The sequence below is a fragment of the Glycine max genome, chromosome 11, assembly GCF_000004515.6.
Source record: "Glycine max cultivar Williams 82 chromosome 11, Glycine_max_v4.0, whole genome shotgun sequence".
NCBI lineage: Eukaryota > Viridiplantae > Streptophyta > Magnoliopsida > Fabales > Fabaceae > Glycine > Glycine max.
Genome location: NC_038247.2, coordinates 633,245 through 654,878, shown reverse-complemented (window position 1 = coordinate 654,878; position 21,634 = coordinate 633,245). Strand labels below are relative to the sequence as shown.

At 31.4% G+C, this 21,634-nt stretch overlaps 3 protein-coding genes across 3 annotated transcripts; 1 reads left to right on the top strand and 2 right to left on the bottom strand.

Moving 5' to 3' along the window:
• The first annotated feature begins 2,286 nt into the window (after window positions 1-2,286).
• LOC100808232 (transcription factor MYB92) lies at window positions 2,287-4,692 on the top strand. The gene is made up of 4 exons (XM_003538605.5): window positions 2,287-2,960; window positions 3,052-3,319; window positions 3,386-3,964; window positions 4,356-4,692. Exons 2-4 carry the CDS (start codon window positions 3,054-3,056, stop codon window positions 4,390-4,392), a joined length of 882 nt encoding a protein of 293 aa, XP_003538653.3. The 5' UTR covers window positions 2,287-2,960; window positions 3,052-3,053; the 3' UTR covers window positions 4,393-4,692.
• A 4,216-nt stretch (window positions 4,693-8,908) lies between these two features.
• Window positions 8,909-12,201, bottom strand: LOC100805402 (uncharacterized). Its single transcript, XM_003537681.5, has 7 exons — window positions 11,953-12,201; window positions 11,786-11,887; window positions 11,566-11,680; window positions 11,249-11,364; window positions 10,812-11,000; window positions 9,986-10,128; window positions 8,909-9,307 (listed from the first exon to the last, which is right to left on the bottom strand). Exons 1-7 carry the CDS (start codon window positions 12,072-12,074, stop codon window positions 9,126-9,128), a joined length of 969 nt encoding a protein of 322 aa, XP_003537729.1. The 5' UTR covers window positions 12,075-12,201; the 3' UTR covers window positions 8,909-9,125.
• Window positions 12,202-13,819: 1,618 nt separating this feature from the next.
• LOC100803802 (WEB family protein At3g02930, chloroplastic) lies at window positions 13,820-18,365 on the bottom strand. Its single transcript, XM_003537678.5, has 3 exons — window positions 17,685-18,365; window positions 16,808-17,063; window positions 13,820-16,473 (listed from the first exon to the last, which is right to left on the bottom strand). The coding sequence occupies exons 1-3, from the start codon at window positions 17,699-17,701 to the stop codon at window positions 14,161-14,163; spliced, it is 2,586 nt and encodes an 861-aa protein (XP_003537726.1). The 5' UTR covers window positions 17,702-18,365; the 3' UTR covers window positions 13,820-14,160.
• Between the last annotated feature and the right edge of the window lie 3,269 nt (window positions 18,366-21,634).

The following is a 21,634-nucleotide window of genomic DNA, read 5'->3' as shown; positions in this document are numbered from 1 at the left end:
TTGCCTGCAAATCCTTTTAAAATGATAATTTTTTTAAGATAATTTTTAAGAACCGCCATATATAATTTCAACTTTTCACAAAGTTCGCTTAAAAAATTATTTAAAATCATCTTTAAATATGTAAAAAAAAAAAAAAAACACTGTCATTAAAAGTTCTTCTTTTAATAGTGTATAATAGTAATTTTACTTTTACTTTTTACGAGAGAACTGTCAAATCGATTCCCGTTTTCTTTTGTATAATGTTCGATTCCGTTGGGCTGCTTATCTACAACTTTTTCCGCATGATTTGGTATACATTGACTGAGACTTTATTATTCTTATTTTTGTGGTGGTGATAGACTGATAGTATTCAATTATTCATGATGGTGAACAATGAAAAATGATTTGAGTAGTGGAACAATTGAAAATAGAAGGACAAAATATCAAAGCATTTAAAAAAAACTAAATATTAATATATATGGAAATGAAATTATATCAGTGAAATTCTGCCCAATTATTAAATTATTAATAACTATATAAAAAGTAATTTTTATTATTTAATTATAATTTTATGTTACCTTGATTGTTTATATTAAATTTTGTTAAAATTTAACAACAATCAGATAATTAACTAATTCACATTTTAATATATTTTAAAAAATATTTATTACATCTATGTGAAATTTTAAATTGAGGTATGGAATAAATTTAAAATAATATAAAATTTTGTATATAAGAGTTACGTGAAAGAATTAAACTTTTATGTGAAAAAAAATACAAATCTCACAATTCTAGCACGGCCACACTTTATGGTGTAATCCTCTTATGACTTTATCTTAAAAGTTCACTTTACTAAAGTTATTCCCATATAAATGCTTTTTAATTATATATAAAATTTGAAATTACATGAAATTTTCATGTAAAGATTCATATATACTTGCTTCGTCTTATTGTTTATTAGTACTTGTTATCTAGTGAAAAGTATTTTGTTTATAGATATTAGATAGGTAGGTTGGTTACATGATTACTGCACGATGCAATCAAGTTCAGGTAAAAACTAAATTTTTAGGTATAAAAAATAAAGAGGGTGCAGAAAACAAAAATCCTTAATTTGTTTGGTAAAGGGAAAAAAACTGTTGCTATGGAAACACTGAAGATTAGTTGGAGATTCCCCTCCTCCTTCTGTGTGTTTAATATATTCTGAAAAGGACAATGATGCCAAGACTTTCTGTCACAGCCATAAGGGTTTTGATATTATTGAGAAAGATTTTGGTAATTCAGATAGAGAATGGAGAATGCTACTTAGGCCTTTTGATAGTGTATGAGATTGGAAACTCAAATATTAAAAAGCAAATTAAAATCAACAGCGTTTTAACCTTTAGCATGCCTCTATACCTTTAAGTTTGTGTTGAGGATGCTATACGGTTTTCTTATTCTCACTCTCACCTAAAAGTAGAGGGTACTTTTCTATTAGAACTAATTAATAGATATAGATTACTGATTAAAAAAATAGATATAGATTAGACTAGATAAACTAGTTAGAGTAGTGTTTTCTAATTTGTGTATAGTATATGCGTATATTTCTTTTTTCAATTAAAGGGATATTTGATTGTGTATTAGATGTCATAATTATTTGATTTTTAAATATGGTGGTGGGATGCTAATGCGTAATCATTTTTCACTTTTACTACCTAACGAGATTGAATAAACTAAAAGGCTGCTGCATCTACCAATTGGTATTCTTATATGTTTAGATTTTATCAAACACTTGCCAATTCTAGTCGTCGTTGATTTCGCAATCTCTTATTGACAGTGTTCCGTGCATATGGAAACTTTAAACAGCGCACGGCATATATTTAAAATATATTTATGATTATAAGATAAGATAATGAAGTTGTCATGGATATCAGTCCTAATTTATTCTTTTTTTTTTCATTATTCACATATATCAATTAACATCTACAAATTATGCTCAAGTGACTAGAATCTTTTTTATATGTACCCATTCATATGTTTCAACTATTAATTAATATATTATGCAGTTAAATATGCAGTATCTATACCATGTTTGTTCAGTATACCTATATAATTTAGCTACCAATAAGATATCGTGTATAAATATATGTTCATATATATATATATATGGATTCGTTGAATCTGGGGTCCCACAAGTGGACCGTTTATGTTGTTTTGCGTTCATTGAGTTGCATACCTTAAACACATATAAATAAAATAGGCTTCTAATTAAGTTAAAGCAATTAATGTTAAGACATATTCGATGGTTTCAAGTTATAGGAAGTTTCTTCTCCAAATGGGCTATGAAAAGTGAGTTTCAAATGATTGCCACATGTAAACCAACTCTTGATAGTAGTTCAAGTTCGTTGCGATTCATGTTGCCCTAGCTATACGCATACATACATGTGAATGTGATGTGCCTTGTTCTTGTTGGACAAGTGAAAGTCATACTCATACCTAGCTAGCCTCGGTTGAAAATTGCATCATGTTACCCTTCTGCATATGCTAATTCTAATTCATCATATTCATTTATATATTCTTTTCACTTTTTAATTAATAATTTTCGTTCTTTCTAATATAAAATATGTATGTTTCGAGTTATGTTGACTATACTCTGGCAGTCTTGCTACTTTGTACGTCTATGGAAAATTAATTTTGATTGCAAACTAATTCAATCGAACGATAAATTTTAAGAAAATAATATATATATATATACTAAAAGTATATGTAATTTGAGGAGTGAGTGTGTGCTGATTCCCTTCAAGGTCGTTATCTATTTGACTTTGTGTACGATATGCACGACAAACTTGGAATATGCCACCCCGACATATGAATATGATGCATATATAATAAGTTGCATTGCTATTTATTCCAAACATCCATCGATCGCCACCTTAAATATAACAAATACTTGTCTGGTAAATGTAAGTTTTATCCTCCTATCCTCTTCACAACACTTGACAAAGGTTTGGATTCTTCTTCTGTTGATCTCTTTCTTTCTTTCTTTTTTGGTATATATTCTTATATTAAGTATTGTAAATTTGTAACTGCATGCAGTGATGATGAGAACACCAATAAGCAGTGATGAAAGTGGTTTGAAGAAGGGGCCATGGAGCCCAGAAGAGGACAAAATATTAGTGGATTTCATTGAGAAACATGGTCATGGAAGTTGGAGAGCCCTTCCAAGGCTTGCAGGCTTAAACAGGTGTGGAAAGAGTTGCAGACTGAGGTGGACTAATTACCTCAGGCCTGACATCAAACGCGGAAAATTCTCTGATGAAGAAGAGCAACTAATCATCAATTTACATTCAGTTCTCGGGAATAAGTAATCCCCAAACCTCTTCATTATTATATATAATTAATTGGAGTGTTTAATATTGTTAATTATTAGGTGGGCGGCTATAGCATCTCATCTGCCAGGGAGGACTGATAATGAAATAAAGAATTTGTGGAACACGCATTTAAAGAAGAAGCTAATGCAAATGGGGTTAGACCCAGTGACTCACCGTCCAAGAACTCATCACCTAAACCTTCTTAGCAACCTACAACAGATATTGGCTCTAATTAGGTTACAGTCAGATGCTAATAAACTCCAATTATTGCAAAACATATTTGAAGCCTCAAACTCAGACCCACTGCCAGATTCTTCTTATTCTTTGCTAAATGATGTTTTGGGGGGGTTGAATAATCTTCACTCCAATGATCTCCATAACCTTTATGATGGTAATTCACTTTCTGTCCAAAACTTTGATCAGAACTTGAATGGTGGCAGAAACGCTGAGCCTTCACCGTCATCAAACTCGCTTCCAAATCTGGTTTCAGCCTCACCTGATCGTTCCCCAGTTGTTAAGGAAGCACAAAACATATTGGTAAACTCGAAGGACTTTTCCACCTCCGCTTTTGAGTTAACGTGGGGAGATTTCATGGATGAAGAAGAAACAAACCAGACTTATTGGAAAGGTTTTATGGAGTAAGTGGGCTTCGCATTTTCTATTTCATATATTTGATCGCAAATAATAACTTAATTAACGTCTTTACAATTCATATTTATTATAATTTTATCGGAAAAGATAATATATTCATGATATTATATTTATATTAGACTATCATTACCATCGTGTTATTATTATTGCAATAAATAATATAATATATGTACTGAAAATGTAAATTTTAATTATAAATTATTATTTATAATAGTTTTGTTTATTTTTATAATAATTATTTTTAAAATTATACTATCAAAAATGACTTTTGATTAGTTCATAATATTCAAACTTTTATATAGAGATAAACTTTTTATTATTATTATTTGGCATAGCAGGGGACACTCATTTTTTCTCTTTCTATCTGTTTATTTGTAGCCAACATTCTAACCAGACATGGTCGACTTTCCCATGATCACGGAATTTGAGAGCTATCACAGCAATAACGGGATTTATTCGCTGTTCTATCTATAATAAAAAAAAAATATACTGTTCATTTAGTTATATATAATGGTTGGTTTAATTTGTATGTATTATTTGACGATGGATTGATTTCAGATCCAAATATAGAAAGCTCTTGTATTGTATATTAAATGTACAACGTGGAAATTAAATCAATCATAGAATAGAGGCCTATGATGTTCTTTTTCTTTGTATAAACTATACTATAAAATAAAATGCTGTTTGTAGGCTTTCCTTCTTAAATGAAGTCATATTTTTATAAAATTTAAATGTGCATATGAATGGTTCGAATTAAGCCATGCATGATGAAGAAAATTCTTGCAATCCACTTATTGTTTGTCTCATCTATTTTCCACACAAACTAATTAATTAACATCTTTGAACGAGAAGGACAAGGAAAATAAATTAATTGATGAATAAAATGGAGGAGACTTTAGTTGAAACTTGAAGAGTGGGAAAAGGGGGTGGATATTATAAACGATTAGTTATGTAGAGACAATACACGAGAGATACAATTGTGAAAATGACTCATTTATATGTGCTCTGAAGTTTGAAGTAAAAGGAGAAATATGACACCAACCCAACTTTAGTCCAACTTCTCAATGGTTCTTAATAACATTTCCCTTATTATACCATTTGTCTATGCAATTATTTTCTCATTGACACTAATCAGAAAGCAACCTAGAAAATCGAACGGTATAATTTACTTAAGAGGTGAAACTCAGTATGATCTTCCTTCTATATAACTTGATGGTTATATTTAATTATATGTCTTTGGATAAAAAAAGTCAAGAATTTTTGTTATCTTTTAGGTAAGACTATTCCTATTGATTTTGACCCAATAAATAAGACAAAACAAAAAATGAGTCAAAATTGTATTAATTCTTCGATTAATCCACTTTGGTCCTGTATGCATGCAAGGAACCGTTCATATATAAAAAAAAAAATATCAATAAATATTTTCCTCATAATAATAACTTAAATATTGAAATTTAATTCCTGTAGTCTCTCTCTCTCTCTCTCTCTCTCTCTCTATATATATATATATATATATATATATATTAATTACATGATATTATTATATGATTTAAAACTTTACGTTATTATAATTAAAGGCAATCTTCCTATCCCCTCTTTCCATGTTTCCACGCACTTTAATACTCTCAATAAAACCTTATGTTCCTTTAATTTGGATATAAATATGTGACATGAAAGCGTAACTTTAATTTGAAGTTGAATGGATGCAATCATAAAACATTCAAGGTCAACCATAATCTTTAAAATAAAAGGACTTTTTTATTAGAAATAAAATTACTTTTTTCATATTTATTAATTAATTGAAGTTTCAATAATAAATGCTAGAGAACACTTAATATTAATATACACAATTATTCCAATCCAAATAAAAAGTTGTCAGATGAAAAAGAAAGTCAGAAATAAAGGTACGTAGAATACCCAATTTGAGATCTTTATTTGTATTGTTATAAAGCTGAATTTTTCACAGGAAAATCTATGATAATAAAGAACTTCGGCCAAAGTTTTGTAAAGCCAATTCAATTGAAAAATTAACTTGCAAGTTTTCCGATAGAGTTCATTAGTTCAACACTATGAAGGATCAATAAAATCATGTAACTGATGTTAGTATAAAGATGAAACCTACCAATTTAAAAGTTACAGTTTAATGTAATTTTTAATTGTCTGTATACTGTAAAACAGTTTTATAATTATTTTATACTTCATTAATTACTTTATTTTACTGTATATTATACATTTCAGTAAATATTAATGTCTACAAATGTTGAATGTATCTAAAATTTAACATGCATTGTCAACACATTGATATCACATAATTCAAGAGTTAAAAAATTTCAAATTCGTATTCCACACAAAATTATTAAACAAAATAAATTTGCAAGACTTATCTCTAAAATACGTGAAACCTTTCTATTTTTTTCTCTCACATGTATCCTTCCAAAGAAATCATGTTCAAAGCACCATTTAAAATTAAATGTAGACATTTTTTTAGCAAAGATTTAAATCTTGATTTATCATAGTGAAAGACTAACCCAAAAAGAAACATCCATACATATTTTGTGAAATCATAAATGTTACTCGTTAAATATGAAATAGAATTATAGGACACATAATTTTGTAATTTCTAAAAAATTTCTGCTAACAATAAAAAGTTTAATTGAAAAAGTATGCCTCTATAATATATTTTTTTCCGTCAAAAAGTTCTTTATTAAAAAAAACTCAAACTAAATGCAATACTGTTACTTAATCATAGATTTTCATTAAAATTGTAGACTTTTATAATAACTATTTAAAAGTGTTTAATAAAATAATTTATTTTTTGACAGTAGTAAATTCATACTCTATCCGAATGTTTTTTTTTATAGAATGTTTAGATGTGCATTAGTGAGACGAAACGCACGTATTGGATGTGGAAAGCTGAAGCAAGAGAAAGAAGCTTACACGTCAACTTCGGAAAAGAGCTTGAGACACAGACCCAAACGGGCATTTATTTTCAAAAAAAAATTACGGAAAAAATTACTGCTTTTGAAATATATTTAAATCTAGGACTAATTAGGTTGTTATTCTCCAAATTTTTTATATTCTAATTTTTGTCCCTTAAAATTCATTTGAGAATTTTTAGTCATTCATTAATTTTTTTATCAGTTTTTTTTAGTCTTTTAATTATTTTTGCTTATTTTTAGTCTTTTATTTATTTTTGTTACTTAAAATTAATTCAAAATATATAAAAATGAGAGACTAAAAATGAATAAAACAAAGATTAATATTGAACAATACAAATAAATGAGGAGTTAAAAATGAATAAAAAATTTCAGAAACTAAAAATATTGATGAAAAATCAACAAAGAACTAAAATTTATTAAAAAAATTTAAAGGACTAAAAATTATGATCTAAAAAAATTGAAAACTCAAAAATTAATTAACCCTTAAATTTATGTATCATATATTTTACATTTACCTTGAAAACAAATCTTACATCACAAATATACTAGAGTTAACACTCTTCGAGCAAGCATTGTTGCTGCTCGATTGAGTACCAGTAATTTGGTTAGCACTCAATCAATTTTACACATTATGACACGTTCTGATATAAAATTTATGGCTACTGTAACCGGCAAGAATTTCAAAAGATTTTTAAAAACTTTTATTAAAAAAATTATGATATTCAATCAAGGTTTTTAAATAATAGAATAAATCTCTTGCTATTCAATTAAAACAATTTAAAAAAAAATAAAAATCTAATACAATCCATTAATATTCAATTAAGATTTTTTAAAATTTATGAAAAATTGTGATATTCAAAAAGTATATAAATTTTGATAAATTTTTTAGAATGAATTTCAATAGATTTTATGAAATTTTTTTAGTAGAAAATATAAATACCACAATCATCAAACAATCTTATTCCCACTTAAACTCTAGGGATTTTTCAAGTCTTTTTTTTTTCTTCTTTCTTTTTACCGGTTGGCAGTTTTTTTCTTTTTCCAATTCTCTAACCGATATCAAGCTATCAGGTTTATCTCCAATTTTTTATATCAGGTTTTTCAATTGCGATGAATTCATTAGCGACACATACAAAACAATATAGACATGATATGCCGATTGTGACAATGAATTCTTAAGGGTGGGCTAAGCATGTAAAAAATATAGGTAGGTGCCTTTCTTTCAGCACCAAGCCACCAACGGCGTTTTGGCTTTGGTTCTGTATACTACGGTTCCTAAAGTCTAGAATTGGTATTTCTTATTCTTTTTCAAGCATCTTTTATATTAATGCACATTTTACTTATTAAAAAAAATACCAAATAAGGAAGACTACAATGTTAAACGTATTGCTCAAACCTAAAAGCAACAATAGGAAGATACTAATGCATATGATGATATAAAGTTACAATCAATTAGTTATTAAAACATTAGAAAATTTTGTATTTATTTTATTTTCATTTATCTAAATTTTATAATTTGTTTATTATTATTTTGTATTTAGTTATTAAAATTCATAGGATCAGTTAAAATCTAGTAAATTCATAGTCGTTTCAAATATCATGAATTCATGTTATAAATCCACTAAAATCCAAACCATAAAATTCTTTTAAAAAAATCTTTAAAATTATTACATTTCTACAAAATCTTTTAAAATTCTAATCCAATATATCCCTAAATTTTAAAACACACTTCAATCACATTATGGATTCAAAATCAATTCTACCAAATTATAAAATTAAGTAGACATTGGGAAGCTAAATTTCTCGTTGCATAGAGTATATTGAGCGTTGAGGGCATTCAGAAAAGAAAAAAAAAATATTGATCGTTGGGCGTGAATCTTGTCACTGAATAGGGTTAGAGTGGGCATTTCAATACCGTGGGACATGCAATATTTCTTTGCAATTCACCGTAGGGTCACTATATATGGGAGATCTAAAGTTAAACCTCACACGTAAATAAAACTGTTAATTATATTAAAATATACATAATACAAGCTCGCGGAAAAAGACATCTGACTGTATTGATATTTTCTAAGGCTAGTAATGTATCCATTTCATGTAGCTTAACGAAGAATATACATATGCTTGAAGAGGAATATAAATAGACGAGCGATGGATGCCATCTGCAAAAATCAGCGCCCTAGAATAACTTTCCTTAGTTTGGGCAACTTCAAGCGCTAAGAAGCATAGAGCTCACTGAAGAGAGCTTAAACTTTCGAACTTTTGAAGCATTTTCAGGCTGAAAGACTATCTCAGTACTTGATCTGACGGTTACTTCTTTCCACTCTGGTTCTGATGCCCCTTCAGTTCTATAGTCACGCAAGCTGTATAGAACTTGAAGCCTAGAAGGAGCTGCAAATCATCCCAAGTTAATCAAATAAACTGCAAACTATAGACCAAATCAATACAAGTATAGAAAGCTTCCTTTCTTGAATGTTTTTCCCTCCAGACTCCATCAGGGACAGGTAATTATTCATGTAACAGGTAGTTATTTCAATATCATAATTAGATGAACCACAGGATTAATAATCAGCAATGAGCAGATCAAAAAACATACTTTCCTGATTTCCAAATATCGACTAAGATGCATTTGATGCACATTTAGGGAGAGAAGGGGGCTTAGGAAAGAGGATTATCACAGAGAGGAAGAAAGTTTTTTTCTCTAAATTTTGGATGGTGTGCCCCTTGGTTTATAGAATAACAAATGTTTCATCCTTTGTTTTCTTTTGTACAAACGTCCATTTTAAAATCAAACATAAAACCAGTAGTTTTGTACTGTCCAGTTCTTTATTTGTTTAGCAAATCAAGGGTACCTTTACTGTACAAGAGCCAATGTTAGAATGCTAACATTCTTTCTCCCTTACCATAAGGATTTTGTGCCTTGATTCTTCTTGATCATGATTCATCTACTTTTAACTTAAAGGAGGATATTATTATTACTATGTTTTGGGGGTAGAGGATATCATAATTACTGTTAAGCAGATTAAAACAATTGAAAAGTAAAATAATGATTTATTCCCAAAAGATTACCTAGTCCAAACATGCTTGTCTTTTGGATTATGATACGACCAACTTTTGATCTTCTAATATGTCTTAAAGCCTCAACATCTTCTTGTTTGCCCTTAAATTCCAGGAACTCCCCCAGTACATACTTGTTGCCTTTAAGCTGCACCCTATAAACAATCTCTTTTGTTAGTGAAAAACTATGATTTGGTAATATTAAATGATACCAACAAAGCTCCAAAAAATATACTTTTATGAAGGTACATCTGATTTCTAAGCTCCTTTTCGATCAACAATTAACACACACACACACACATATGATCAGAATTACAGATTCTAATTCAGAAGAATTTCCTCGGCTGCACCAAAATCATTTGTTTATGTAGTGGCTAAAGCAACATATTAGGGTTTCAAATCATCCAAAAATAATGCATTAAAATAGTATATCACCAAAAGAAATACAAGCAAAATAGATGGAACCACGCATTTAGTCATTTCATAACAGTGTCTATTAAATCTTAAAAAAAAAAAAAAAAAACCCAGCTCAAGGTTAGAGTGGGCCTATGCTTTATGGCTTCAAGCTAGCTTTTGCATGCTGTGATGTCACAAACATAAAACAAAACAATCATTGAGCTTTCTCTTAATAGAGCTTCAAAGTTGAATTGGCTTGTGACACATATCAAGTAAGGACAATCCAGACTTTTAACAAGCCAGCATCCCATAGCTCACAAATGGATTGACATGTTTACTTCCCTAAGCCAAAGTTTTGTCAAGGCACCATTAACAGCATCAAATTGTCATTAATTTTACTAGAAAATAAACAGTGACTCATCAAGTACAAATGGTAACTAACCTATCCCATATTGGAGCTGAGCAAAGGACAAAATCAAGATTCTGATTAACAGATTCTTGCATATCCTTCTTCCCACTGCGAAAGGCACCCTTTACCCAACTAGACAGCATGCTCTTTGGTTCTGGCTTCAGTCGCGTCCATTGATCATGGGTAATAACTTCAGATGGAAAACCATCTGCTGGAACGGTACTGCAAAAACAAAGAAAGAGATTAATTATTTAATTTTAACATACATTACCAAGGAAGGTTAAAATGAAAAGAAAAAAAATGCTTTACAAAGGTAATAATAACTTCTCCACATGAAATCATGAACATCACAAACCACATAGTATATCGACAAACCACAAATCAAAAGAGAGTAGCATCTAAAAGATTAGAAGAAATTGACACTATTAATAGCAAGTAGAGAGACATTACGAGAAGGTTCAAAATCATACCATAATTTAGGATTTGGAAGTATAACTTTGCAAGATATGTATCCTTCAGGCAGAGCAACCCCTCTCTGTTCAAGATATGATTGGAGGATAGAAGCTTGCTTCCTTGCTTCTTCCACCTGTACAGAATTTGAGATTAACAATTAACGAAGAAACTTACTATTTAAGCAATCAACCCAGTCTCAATAACAAATCACAAACAAAAAGAAACCCAAACCACGCTTGATATTATTATTATTATATAATGAACATCCAAAAGTAGTTTCTAATTGACACCATCCCATAAAAACAGCATTCTGTCAGTGTTAAAAACACCTTACAGGATCAGGGTGACGCTCTGCTTTATGTTTGTCTGGCTTTTCACAGACCCAACAACCATCGCCACCAATTGTCAAAATTCCAGAGAAGTTTTTCACAGATATCACCCATAGCTCTCTGTAGAGTAATAATAAGATCGAAATCATACTTCAATTATTCACAATCTATGGAAGCAAACCTTACGTTACATTAGTAAAATGAAAGGAAGAAAAGAGAGAATACTGTTTAGTGAGAAGAACCATATCAATGCTCTGTCGAGAAGCAGTATCGGCATCGGGAATCCGAAGACCCACATACACATTTGCTCCGTAAAGTTTTTTAAGCCTGAAAAGAAATTGAAATCGATTAGTGCCATAATCGGAAAGGAAAAATAGGGGAAAGAAAGAGACCTATCCGCGACGGAGAAAAGAGCAGAAGAATCCGATCCTTCGATGTCCAAAACGTCGTCGTCGTAGAAGAAGCGCCGGAACAATCTGTAAATGACCAAACCGAAGATAATCTCGAGCCACATCCTCCCTCAATTTTCTTCTTCTTCTTCTTTCAGTCTTCTCCTAAAACAAAACCAGTGCACCGCTTAACTTTTCTACTACCGTGTCTTCCTTCCTTGTTAAGGTGTCTGCTTCAATTTTCTATTTTTTTAATTCAAATTTCATTTAATTGACTAGAGAATACTTTAATAGTAATTCAGAAAATTTTACAAGTTAATTTAATTGATATGAACTTATTTATTAATAACTTTTAAATATCCTGTCGCATTTAATGTTGATTGAAAAAAAATTGGATAGTGATTAAATAAATTAAATCAAAATATAAGCATCACACTCTTGTCTCTTTTACTCACACAAAATAGATAACCCAAACATAATGGTCGGTGAGAAATTAGAGAAAAAAAGTTTATGAAAATAATTAAAATTATTTGGTGGAGTGAAAATATTTAAAAAAAAATGAGAGACTGATTCTTATATATCTCTTTTGGGCTATTTATCTTTCTCCTATTTCTTTTATAACTCAACATCTTTAGTTATTGATCATCTATTTTTAAGTTAAATTATTCATTAGGTTCTTATTATGATTCTTACTTTTTTAGTCTTTATAATTTGATAGTAGTCTTTTTAATCTTTATAGTTTACATTTTAATTCTCTCTTAGCCTTAGTTTTAAAAGTGGTCTTTTTAGTTACTATAATTTCACTATTCTCCCTATAGTTTTCAAATTATATGGATTAGAAGAGAATTAAAATGTAAACTATATGGACTAAAAAGAATATTTTTAAACTAAAGAGACTAAAAGAGAATTAAAATGTAAACTATAGGACTTAAAAAGACAACTTTCAAACTATAAGGACTAAAAAAATAAGAACCATAAAATTATAGGAATTAAATGATTAATTTAACCCTATTTTTATTTTTATTCCTTCTATTTCTCCATCATTATCAAGTATGAATCATTTAAAACGTCCCTCTCCAAGAGCACCTTTATATTTTGGCACGCAAAGCAAAGAGTATTGCAACTGACCAAACCCAAAAAAATCTCGTTGCTTTGTCTCCATTTCCTTGCAGATCGAGGATGGAATTGAATTTTGGAGTGTTACATAGTCAAGGAAGCCAAAGATGCAATGCAAGTACAGTTTGAGTTAAAGTTACTTTGTCTGCCACATAGGTTTCTATAATGTGCTTGAAGCTATGTTGTTTCTCAAACATTTGAATGATCTTCATCCAACAGCCTACAATAAGTTAACCGCATGAATCCAATTAACTGCTCTTGAATCTTGATCAAGGGAAGAGTATACTAATAAAATACTTATAATTATTTCTCGTCACACTTTATGCATATTAATTGTTTTTCATTTTCACTTTCATAAAGAGTATATTAATTTAAAATGTGAGCGTCGCTCGCTGCTTAGTTTAGAAACCAATAAGCCCAATCACTATAGCTGTAAACTCGTAAGTCGTAATCATGCCAACGCACGTCGTAAGCCTGGATATTACAATCTCAACCGTCTTTTAACTAACAAATGGTATTACTTTTTCGCATCAACTGAGATAATTAAGAGTCAATCAGGAGAATCACCCGGGAATGGATGACCGTAAAGAGTAAATTAAATTTAATTTATAATTACACAATGTAATAATAATCTGTTTTCTTTCAAACTGAATGTCAAACTACAACATGCAAAAACATATTTTTTTTAACAAATAAACATAGAAAGACATGGTGATTTTAGCACACTACTATATCTTGAGAGAAACACCTCAGAGGGGGTAGCAAACATCAGAACTTCTATCTAGCCTTTCATGGGAATCAAGATGATATAAAAATACGATCCAACTTGCCAGTTCTTTAGTCAGATCTATATAGAAGGGCAAGGAGAAAAGCAGAATAAAGGGGGGCAAAAAAAATATATAATAATTCCACCACATACAATTTACTGCCAACATGGAGAACCGCAACCCAAAATAAGTGACTAGAGTAAGACTCCTAAACAAGATTACATGCCTTGTCATTCTTTAAAAGCTATTCAAGAAGCAAAAATCATAAAGCAAATACATGTCAAACAATTCTTTAATGTTTTTTCAATATACCTGCCATTTGTTCATTCTATTTGTGGTTGCTACCACCCCTTTTCTTGAGCAGGCTTCCGAACTTGCCAAGCAAAGGCTTCTTCTTCTTCTTCACTTGTTGCTTTGATGGCGAGTTCCCAATATCATCAACCTTTTCTTTTAAAGAGGTTCCATTTACCTGGTCAAAGCCCTCACCACCCTCTATCTTTGAGTCAACTTCTTCCTCTTCAAAGGATTCAGGCTCTGGTTCTCTCTCTGGTGAGAACTCCTTCTTCTCTATCTTGCAGCTCTCCCACATTTTAAATTCGGCATCTACCAAGGCATCTTTTCCTTTGCTCGCATCTTCATTTACTTTTCCATTCACATTCTCAGGATTAGGAGATTCAGTTTTTTCAGACTTGTCATCCATGGGAATACTTTCTTCCTGTACCCTTTGTTTGAGTCCCTCTTCATTGGCTGAAAGCTCTACCTTTTTGGATAATAAGTCTTCTCCTCCATGTCCATTCTCTTCAGAGAATTCAACTACTTTAGGAAGCATGTCGTAGTCTTTCTCACTTTCAGTAAGATCCCCATTTTCCTCTGTCTGGTTTCTGCTTGTAACTTCATCGAGCATCTTAGATAACTCCTCCACCTTCTTAATTGATGTGGATTCCCTCAAGCGGAGTTCCTCGTTTTCTTGAAAAACATTCTGAAACTCGTTTTCTTTATCCAATAGACTCTCCTTCAACTTCATGCTCTCAGCCTTTGCTTCTTTAAGTTCTTCCTGCAGGTGGATCACCTCAGCCTCAACTTCCTTCAGATTTTCCTTCAGTTGGCCTTCTTCCTCCCTCTTGGCATTAGCTTCTTCCTCTGTGTCCTTGAGTAAACGAATCAGCCTATTTATTTCATTTCCCAGGGACGAGTTCTCTTCTTCAGTTAGCTTTAAGCAGTTGACAAGATGATGTTCTCTCTGCTCCCATTCTGCCTTGGAGTTTTCGATGTTGCTCTTAGAATTTTCAACACTACATGTAAGAGTGTCAATCTCATGCCGTGCATCATTAAGCATGGACTCATATTTTTCATTAGTTGCCTTTAAGACCAACTTTAAATCTTCAATCTGGGTCTCATAGTTTTCATGTTCCACATGGTTGGCCAATAGCTTTTCTTTGGAATCTCTAGCTTCTGCGGATACTTCATGTAAAGCAGAAGCTAGGCTTTCCATTGCCTTTTTAGTCTTTTCTTCTTCATCTCTCAAGATCTCCAATTCATTAATTAGTTTGTCTTTCTCTTCTAATAGGGTCTGCACACTTGAAGCTGAAAGTTTTTCGTTGTTCAAAGCCAGAGCCTTCTCTTCCTTGACTGTCTCGAGTTCAGATTCAAGAGATTCAACCTTCTTTGACAATTCAAGACTCTCTTCCTTAGCCACATGAAGACAACACTCTGAATCCTCAAGATCTCCTGTCTGTCTCGCAATTGTCATTTCCAACAATCCCACCTTCTCTTTAAGACTAGAAATTTCAGATTCTGCTTCATGCAACAAATCTTTGTTTACTTCTAACTGTTTCATTACGGATTCCAAAGACACTGATGCAGATCTCTCCAACTTATTTGCTTCTTCAACTCTCACTTCTAGTTCCTCAACCTTTTTCGTCCACTCCTCTAGCAGACTGTGTGCATAAGATTCAGCCATCCTGGCAGCTTCAAGATCCACATTAAGCTGTTCAATATAATTCTCTTTCTCTGCCAACTTTGCATCATAACCCTTTGCCTTTTCAAGTTCTTCCTTAAGAGCTTCTATCTCTGCTTGCAGCTCCAATACAATGTTGTTTGCAATAGCCTCAGTTTCCAGCTTTGAATCCAGTACAGCCTTCAAACGTATCAGTTCCACTGAGAGAATCTCTGCTTTCTCCACATGAAGCTCAGCAATTTTAGTTGCATCATCAGCATGACTCAGTGCCTGGTTCTTTGCATCACAAGTCATGGCAAGTTCTTGCTTGATCCGCTGAAGCTCCTGAGTAGTGGAGAGAAGAGCAGACACATCCAAAGCATGTTGGTTTCTCACACTTTCAAGCTCTTCCTGCCATTCTTCTTCCTTCTTCTGTGCGGCCTCAATTCCGGCCTGTTCCAACTCAACAGCTCGGAACTTCTCAATCTCAGAACTCTCCTCAGCCCGCTTTTGAGCCACTATTGCCTCGCTGAGTTTCTCATTTGCTTCCTCAGCAACTCTCTGTGCTTCTTTCAACTCACCAATTGCCTTTTCTTTCTCTTTCTCAGCCTGAACCAGCTGTTCCTTTGCTTTCTTTAGATCTTCTTGAGCAAGATTCAACTGGGCCTGCAATTCTGAACCCTTTGCAACTCTTGGAATTTGTTTCTGAAAATTCAAGGAACATACAAAATAAACATGAATCAGAGTACAGATAACCAAAGAAAAGCATGACTAAACAGATTTTTCTTTTTTTGCCGTACCAATTATCACACAGCCCAATGTGGACATCTTGTAATAATGAATAAGAAGCTATGGATTATCTAAAATTTCAAATTCCAAGGAAAATAAATGTCAAACAACTAACACTTGTTAACAAACTTGAAAAATTCGGCAAATTCAAATGCTTCATCCAAAAACAGAATTGGAAAAGAAAACAGTCCAACTGTCCAAACATGGCCACTTGGTAATCAAACACAAAGTGCATTTACTATTAACTTACATCAGGTGTGGTGGAAGTGGGTCTTGGTGATTTCCGCTCAGTGGCAGGCTTTGAATTCAAAGCTCGTGGTGACGATTTTTCTGAAGACAGGCGCAAATTTTGCAGAGGCGACGGTGATTCTGATTCCGGTTTAGACACTCCTTTGCTGAGTCTACTAACTTTTGGAGTTGCAGGTGATGTTTTGTTGGGAGTTGATGGTCGCGCCTTGTTGGGAGTAGCCGGGGTTGCTTTGTTGGGTGTTTCAGATAAACTGGATCTATCAGATTAACAATGTCAATTTCATATTACTAATGCATTTAATGAAAAGAAAAGACAAGACCCTAAAAAGTAACAAAATGCCATATTTGCATCCAATCAAATAAATGGATCTAAGCCCACAGAAACCAACTCTTTATTCCAAACTCAGCATCTAAAAGCATTGTCAAGCCAAACTCAACAAACAAGAAAAAAAATCACCAAGAGAAAGAAAAAGTAAGTTAATAACTGCTTCCCAAAAGTGAGAATTAAGGCCAGAAACACAGATAGAGATGCAATAACTAATGAAAAAACATAATCTAGCAAGAACAAAAGAAGATCAAGACTTAACAATAACCAAAAATAGAAATGAAGTGAAGCGCGTGTCTAAATTTCACGCACACACCTTATGGAAAACAAAAAAGCACCGAAATTTAAACAAATGAAGCAAAGGGCATTCCACATAACTCAAGAAATTCAACTTAAAATGTGTTCAAACAGCAGATCAAAACCATAAAATAGAAAACCACCCTGAACAAAAAAGGAAATGTGAAACGGTACACCGAAGAAGTTGAAGAAACCCACATCAGATCTTAAGAGCAAATAGGGACACCAGCGAAACAAAGCACCGAGCTTGACATACCTGGATTTTGAAGCCATGTTGGTGGGAAGTAACCGAGTAACAACAAAAACGTGAGAAGGTGTTGCCTTTGCTGAAAGTGTCAGTTGTAGAATCGAGAATGCAGAAGTTCCGACATTGTCAGAAAGAAGAAACCGAACAAATTTAGGATCAGAGTAAGATCAAAAATTCAAAACTGTTGTTTTACTTTTACTTTTTTTTTTTTCTCTTTCTTTGGTTTGTAGGAAATAATTGGAAGGAGAAGAAGATGGAGAGGAATTTTCAGAACATAAACCAAAATAAAAAAAGTTGAGTAGGTTTTCCTGTCTCCAGAGTGGCTACACCAACACACACTATGCTCTTTTACCTATTTTTCATTTTCTTTCTCTCTCAGTGGAAGCAAGCAGTAGTTAAGTCAGTGTATATCTTGAGGTTGAGGTTGAGGGGTGTGAATGGACAAAAGTAGCCCTGAGTAATCTTAAATCTGTCAAAGCCAAAGGCATGTGTAGCTTTTTCAGAGGCAAAGACCTGTCTGTGACTCTTCCAACCTTGCCCTTCTTTTCAGGAAAAAAGGGATTGTTTGCCATGGGATTAGGAACTGCCCCTGCAACTCTCTCTCTCTCTCTCTCTTTTTTTTCTCTTCAAATTATTTTCTAAATTTGAATATCAAGACAATTGATTTTGCAACATGTGCATGTGCCGAAAATTTCAAAAGAAAAATAGTTTGGTTTTATGAAATAGAAAAATAAATTGAAAGAGATAGGCAGATAGCAATGCATGTTACGAATTGCTTTGCCAGGTTGGAGTATTTTATAAAGAAAGCATGTGAAAGTTCAAATCACCAAATAATATTCATCATTCTTGCTTTTGTTAACTTTTTTAATGCTTTCAGATTATTTTGTTGTGTTATATATTTTAAGTGCAATCTCTCTCTTTTTAACAAGCAGTTTCATTTAAATACATTATATCCAAAAAAAATTAGTCACAAAAACAAGGCAAGAATTAATTGACGTTTTTTATTTTGTAATTTGTCATTGATGAACGCGATAATTTTATACTCAATCATCATTTTCCTTGAAACTTATTATTAATGAAAACGGCAATAAACATGTTATTATCCTAATAAGATGACCAAATTTTGAACTTAAAAAATAGCTGTTAAATTTTTTTAAAAAAAAATTCTCGTGGCTCGATAATCAGACTGTTGTACCAACCTGAGGAGAAATTCGAAGCATATAAAACACTTCACTCTTCGATGCAATGGATATTGTTAGAAAGTCATGATCATGTTTCTGAATATAATCCAAAGACAAAAGCACATGAAGGAGTTGCAGTTAATTAAAAAAACATTAACATTTTGTAAATATGTTTTACTACTTGTTATGGAGATCATATTGACTTCTTTGTTGGGATAATTTTGTCTTCTTTATAAACAAAAGATATTGACTTCTTTATTATTTTTTTTAATTTTCTCGTTATTTATTTATTTTTAATTTGACTCTTTCACTATCTTAATGGTATAATTTCAACTCATCTACCAAAGTTAATATCTTATATTTAACACAAATATTTATGTAATAAAAATGTAATTTCGATTCATCCATCATATGTGATAATAGTATAATAAAATTGGGAGATGAAATCGTGAACTTGAAAAAATTAAAAAGAATAAAAGTGTGTAATTAATTTTTTTAAAAAGTCTCGTAACATAGTAACAAGACTGTTATACTTGTTGTAATTTTCTGTGGGACAAAGCGGATATTGGCAAAAACAAGTCATTGGTTATTTGGTCAGTAGTTTGTTCTCCGAAAAAAGAAGGGGGTTTAGGCCTTTTTAATCTCAATGACTGGAACCTTGCGCTTCTTTCCCGTATTCTGTGGGACTTTAAAGATTCTCTATGGGTTCGGTGGGTTCACCATTACTATTTCAGAGGGAGCGATGTGTGGAATTACAATATTTCTTCATCAGATTCAGTTTTTATAAAGAAAATCATTCAAATAAGGGACTTTATTATCTCTAAAGAGCTAAGTACAGAAGAGGCCAAAAAGAAGATTCAATCTTGGAGCACCAATGAACAATTGCTTGTTGGCAAAGTCTATGAATACATTAGAGGTGACAAGCCTACTGTTAGTTGGTGTTCTGTTATATGGAACCCAGCAATCCCCTAAGATGTCTTTCATTTTGTGGCTTGCTAAAAGGAATCGGCTGCTTACTTTTGACAAAATTGCTTTTTTGAACAAGGGTTCTCTCTGCCCTTTATGTTCAAATGAGTCAAATGCTCATGTGTTCTTTTCTTGCAGGAAATCTCTCCAAGTTTTGGCTCACATTCGTTATTTGGCTCCTTTCCGCATGCGTTTCACTTCTTTACAACGCATTACTGACTCTTTAATTAGGGGCAGATCCACATCAGGTGTTCAAGGAAAATTACGTTGTCTGGCTATAGCAATTACAGTCTACTACATTTGGCTGCCTAGGAACAAGCTGATTTTTGAAAATTATCAATTTTCTGTAATAGAGGTTATTAGCAAGATTAAGTTTCTTATGTATAGACAAGCGCACCTGTTGCATTTGTTTTAGCATCTTGATATAGGTCTTCTTGTATTAGGGAGACTTTTAATTTTCTTTATCTCGAGGTATGTCCCATTTATTATTGTATCATTTTGGGTTTAATATAATTTACATTTTTTTTCCAAAAAAGACTGTTATACTTGCCCGAGGAAAAATCCAAACACAGAACACTTTACTCTTGGATGCAATGGATTATTGTTAGAAAGTCATGATCATGTTTTTGCACATAATCCAAAACAAAGAGAATCACACGAAGCAACTGCAGATTTTGGAGAAGAATACGTTGATTTCTCATATATGTTTTACTAATCTCTAACTCTACGATATCAAAAAAAAAAAAAGGAAAATGTCCATATCTTGCATCTGTTAGTGTCAATGTCTTAGTTTATAATTCCTAGCTCACCCCCTCTTTCTTGTTATCTTGGATGGCTTTTTTTTTTTTTTTGTTAACTTTCTTATCTTCTTTCACATATAGAAAACAATCGTAAAATAAAATAAAATAGTGGCAGAATTAATTATACTAATTGTCAATTTTTTATATTTATTATATTTAATATTGTTTTAAAATGAAAAAAATACCAATCTAACTATTAAATCATTTCATTTATTTTTAATAATACATTTCAAAATTCATATAAATTAGATATTTATTGGTAACTTAGCTAGTAGAGGACTCTTATTTATATTTTAAATAATATATAATATGTTATAGCAATGTAGATCATGCTCCAATTATATTCACAAAAATTATCAAACGATGCAAATATAACAACATTGACACCGAGAATTGATCATGTTCCAATTAAATAATACTAAAAACGCAATAAATGTTTAATATCAGCACAAAATAAATATTTATAAAACGTTAATAAAATATTGCATAAATCGTAAAAACTATTATACTAACATAATATTTTGTGAATCTGAAATTGTCACGAAAAAAATACAGATAATAATATTTCTACATTGTTCAAAAATATTTTATAAAATTATATAAAAACTATCAAAACTAAGTAAATAATAATAATAATAATAATAATAATAATAATAATAATAATAATAATAATAATAATAATGTAACATTAAAAAAAGATACAGTAGTATTTTCGCCTTCTAAAAAATTTGCCTCCTCTAAAAAGAAGTTGTTCATATTAGCTAAAAAATGTGCATTTGTGAGTATTGATTAAAAAACCAACGAATAAAAATTGTGGCAAAGTCAAATACATACGTAACAAACTCTAAAACTAATTACAATTTCAATTGTTGGTTTTTTAATTGATGGTTATTATTGTATTTTAACCTTTAAAGTATATCTTCTCACCTTAGAGAAGCCATATCCCTTTCTCTCAATTAGACATTCTTCATCTTTCTTCCTTCATTTGAAATTGCATTTTACTCTTAAATTA

Excerpts from the sequence above, each read along its gene's own strand:
- LOC100808232 (XM_003538605.5), top strand. The coding sequence starts at position 3,054 with ATGATGAGAACACCAATAAGCAGTGATGAAAGTGGTTTGAAGAAGGGG. Across the intron at positions 3,320-3,385 it reads CATTCAGTTCTCGGGAATAA|GTGGGCGGCTATAGCATCTC; the intron begins GTAATCCCCAAA and ends GTTAATTATTAG. Across the intron at positions 3,965-4,355 it reads TATTGGAAAGGTTTTATGGA|CCAACATTCTAACCAGACAT; the intron begins GTAAGTGGGCTT and ends GTTTATTTGTAG.
- LOC100805402 (XM_003537681.5), bottom strand. The coding sequence starts at position 12,074 with ATGTGGCTCGAGATTATCTTCGGTTTGGTCATTTACAGATTGTTCCGG. Across the intron at positions 11,365-11,565 it reads CAGAGCGTCACCCTGATCCT|GTGGAAGAAGCAAGGAAGCA; the intron begins GTAAGGTGTTTT and ends AATTCTGTACAG. Across the intron at positions 11,001-11,248 it reads CTTCCAAATCCTAAATTATG|TACCGTTCCAGCAGATGGTT; the intron begins GTATGATTTTGA and ends TTGTTTTTGCAG.
- LOC100803802 (XM_003537678.5), bottom strand. Across the intron at positions 16,474-16,807 it reads CCACTTCCACCACACCTGAT|AAACAAATTCCAAGAGTTGC; the intron begins GTAAGTTAATAG and ends TTGAATTTTCAG.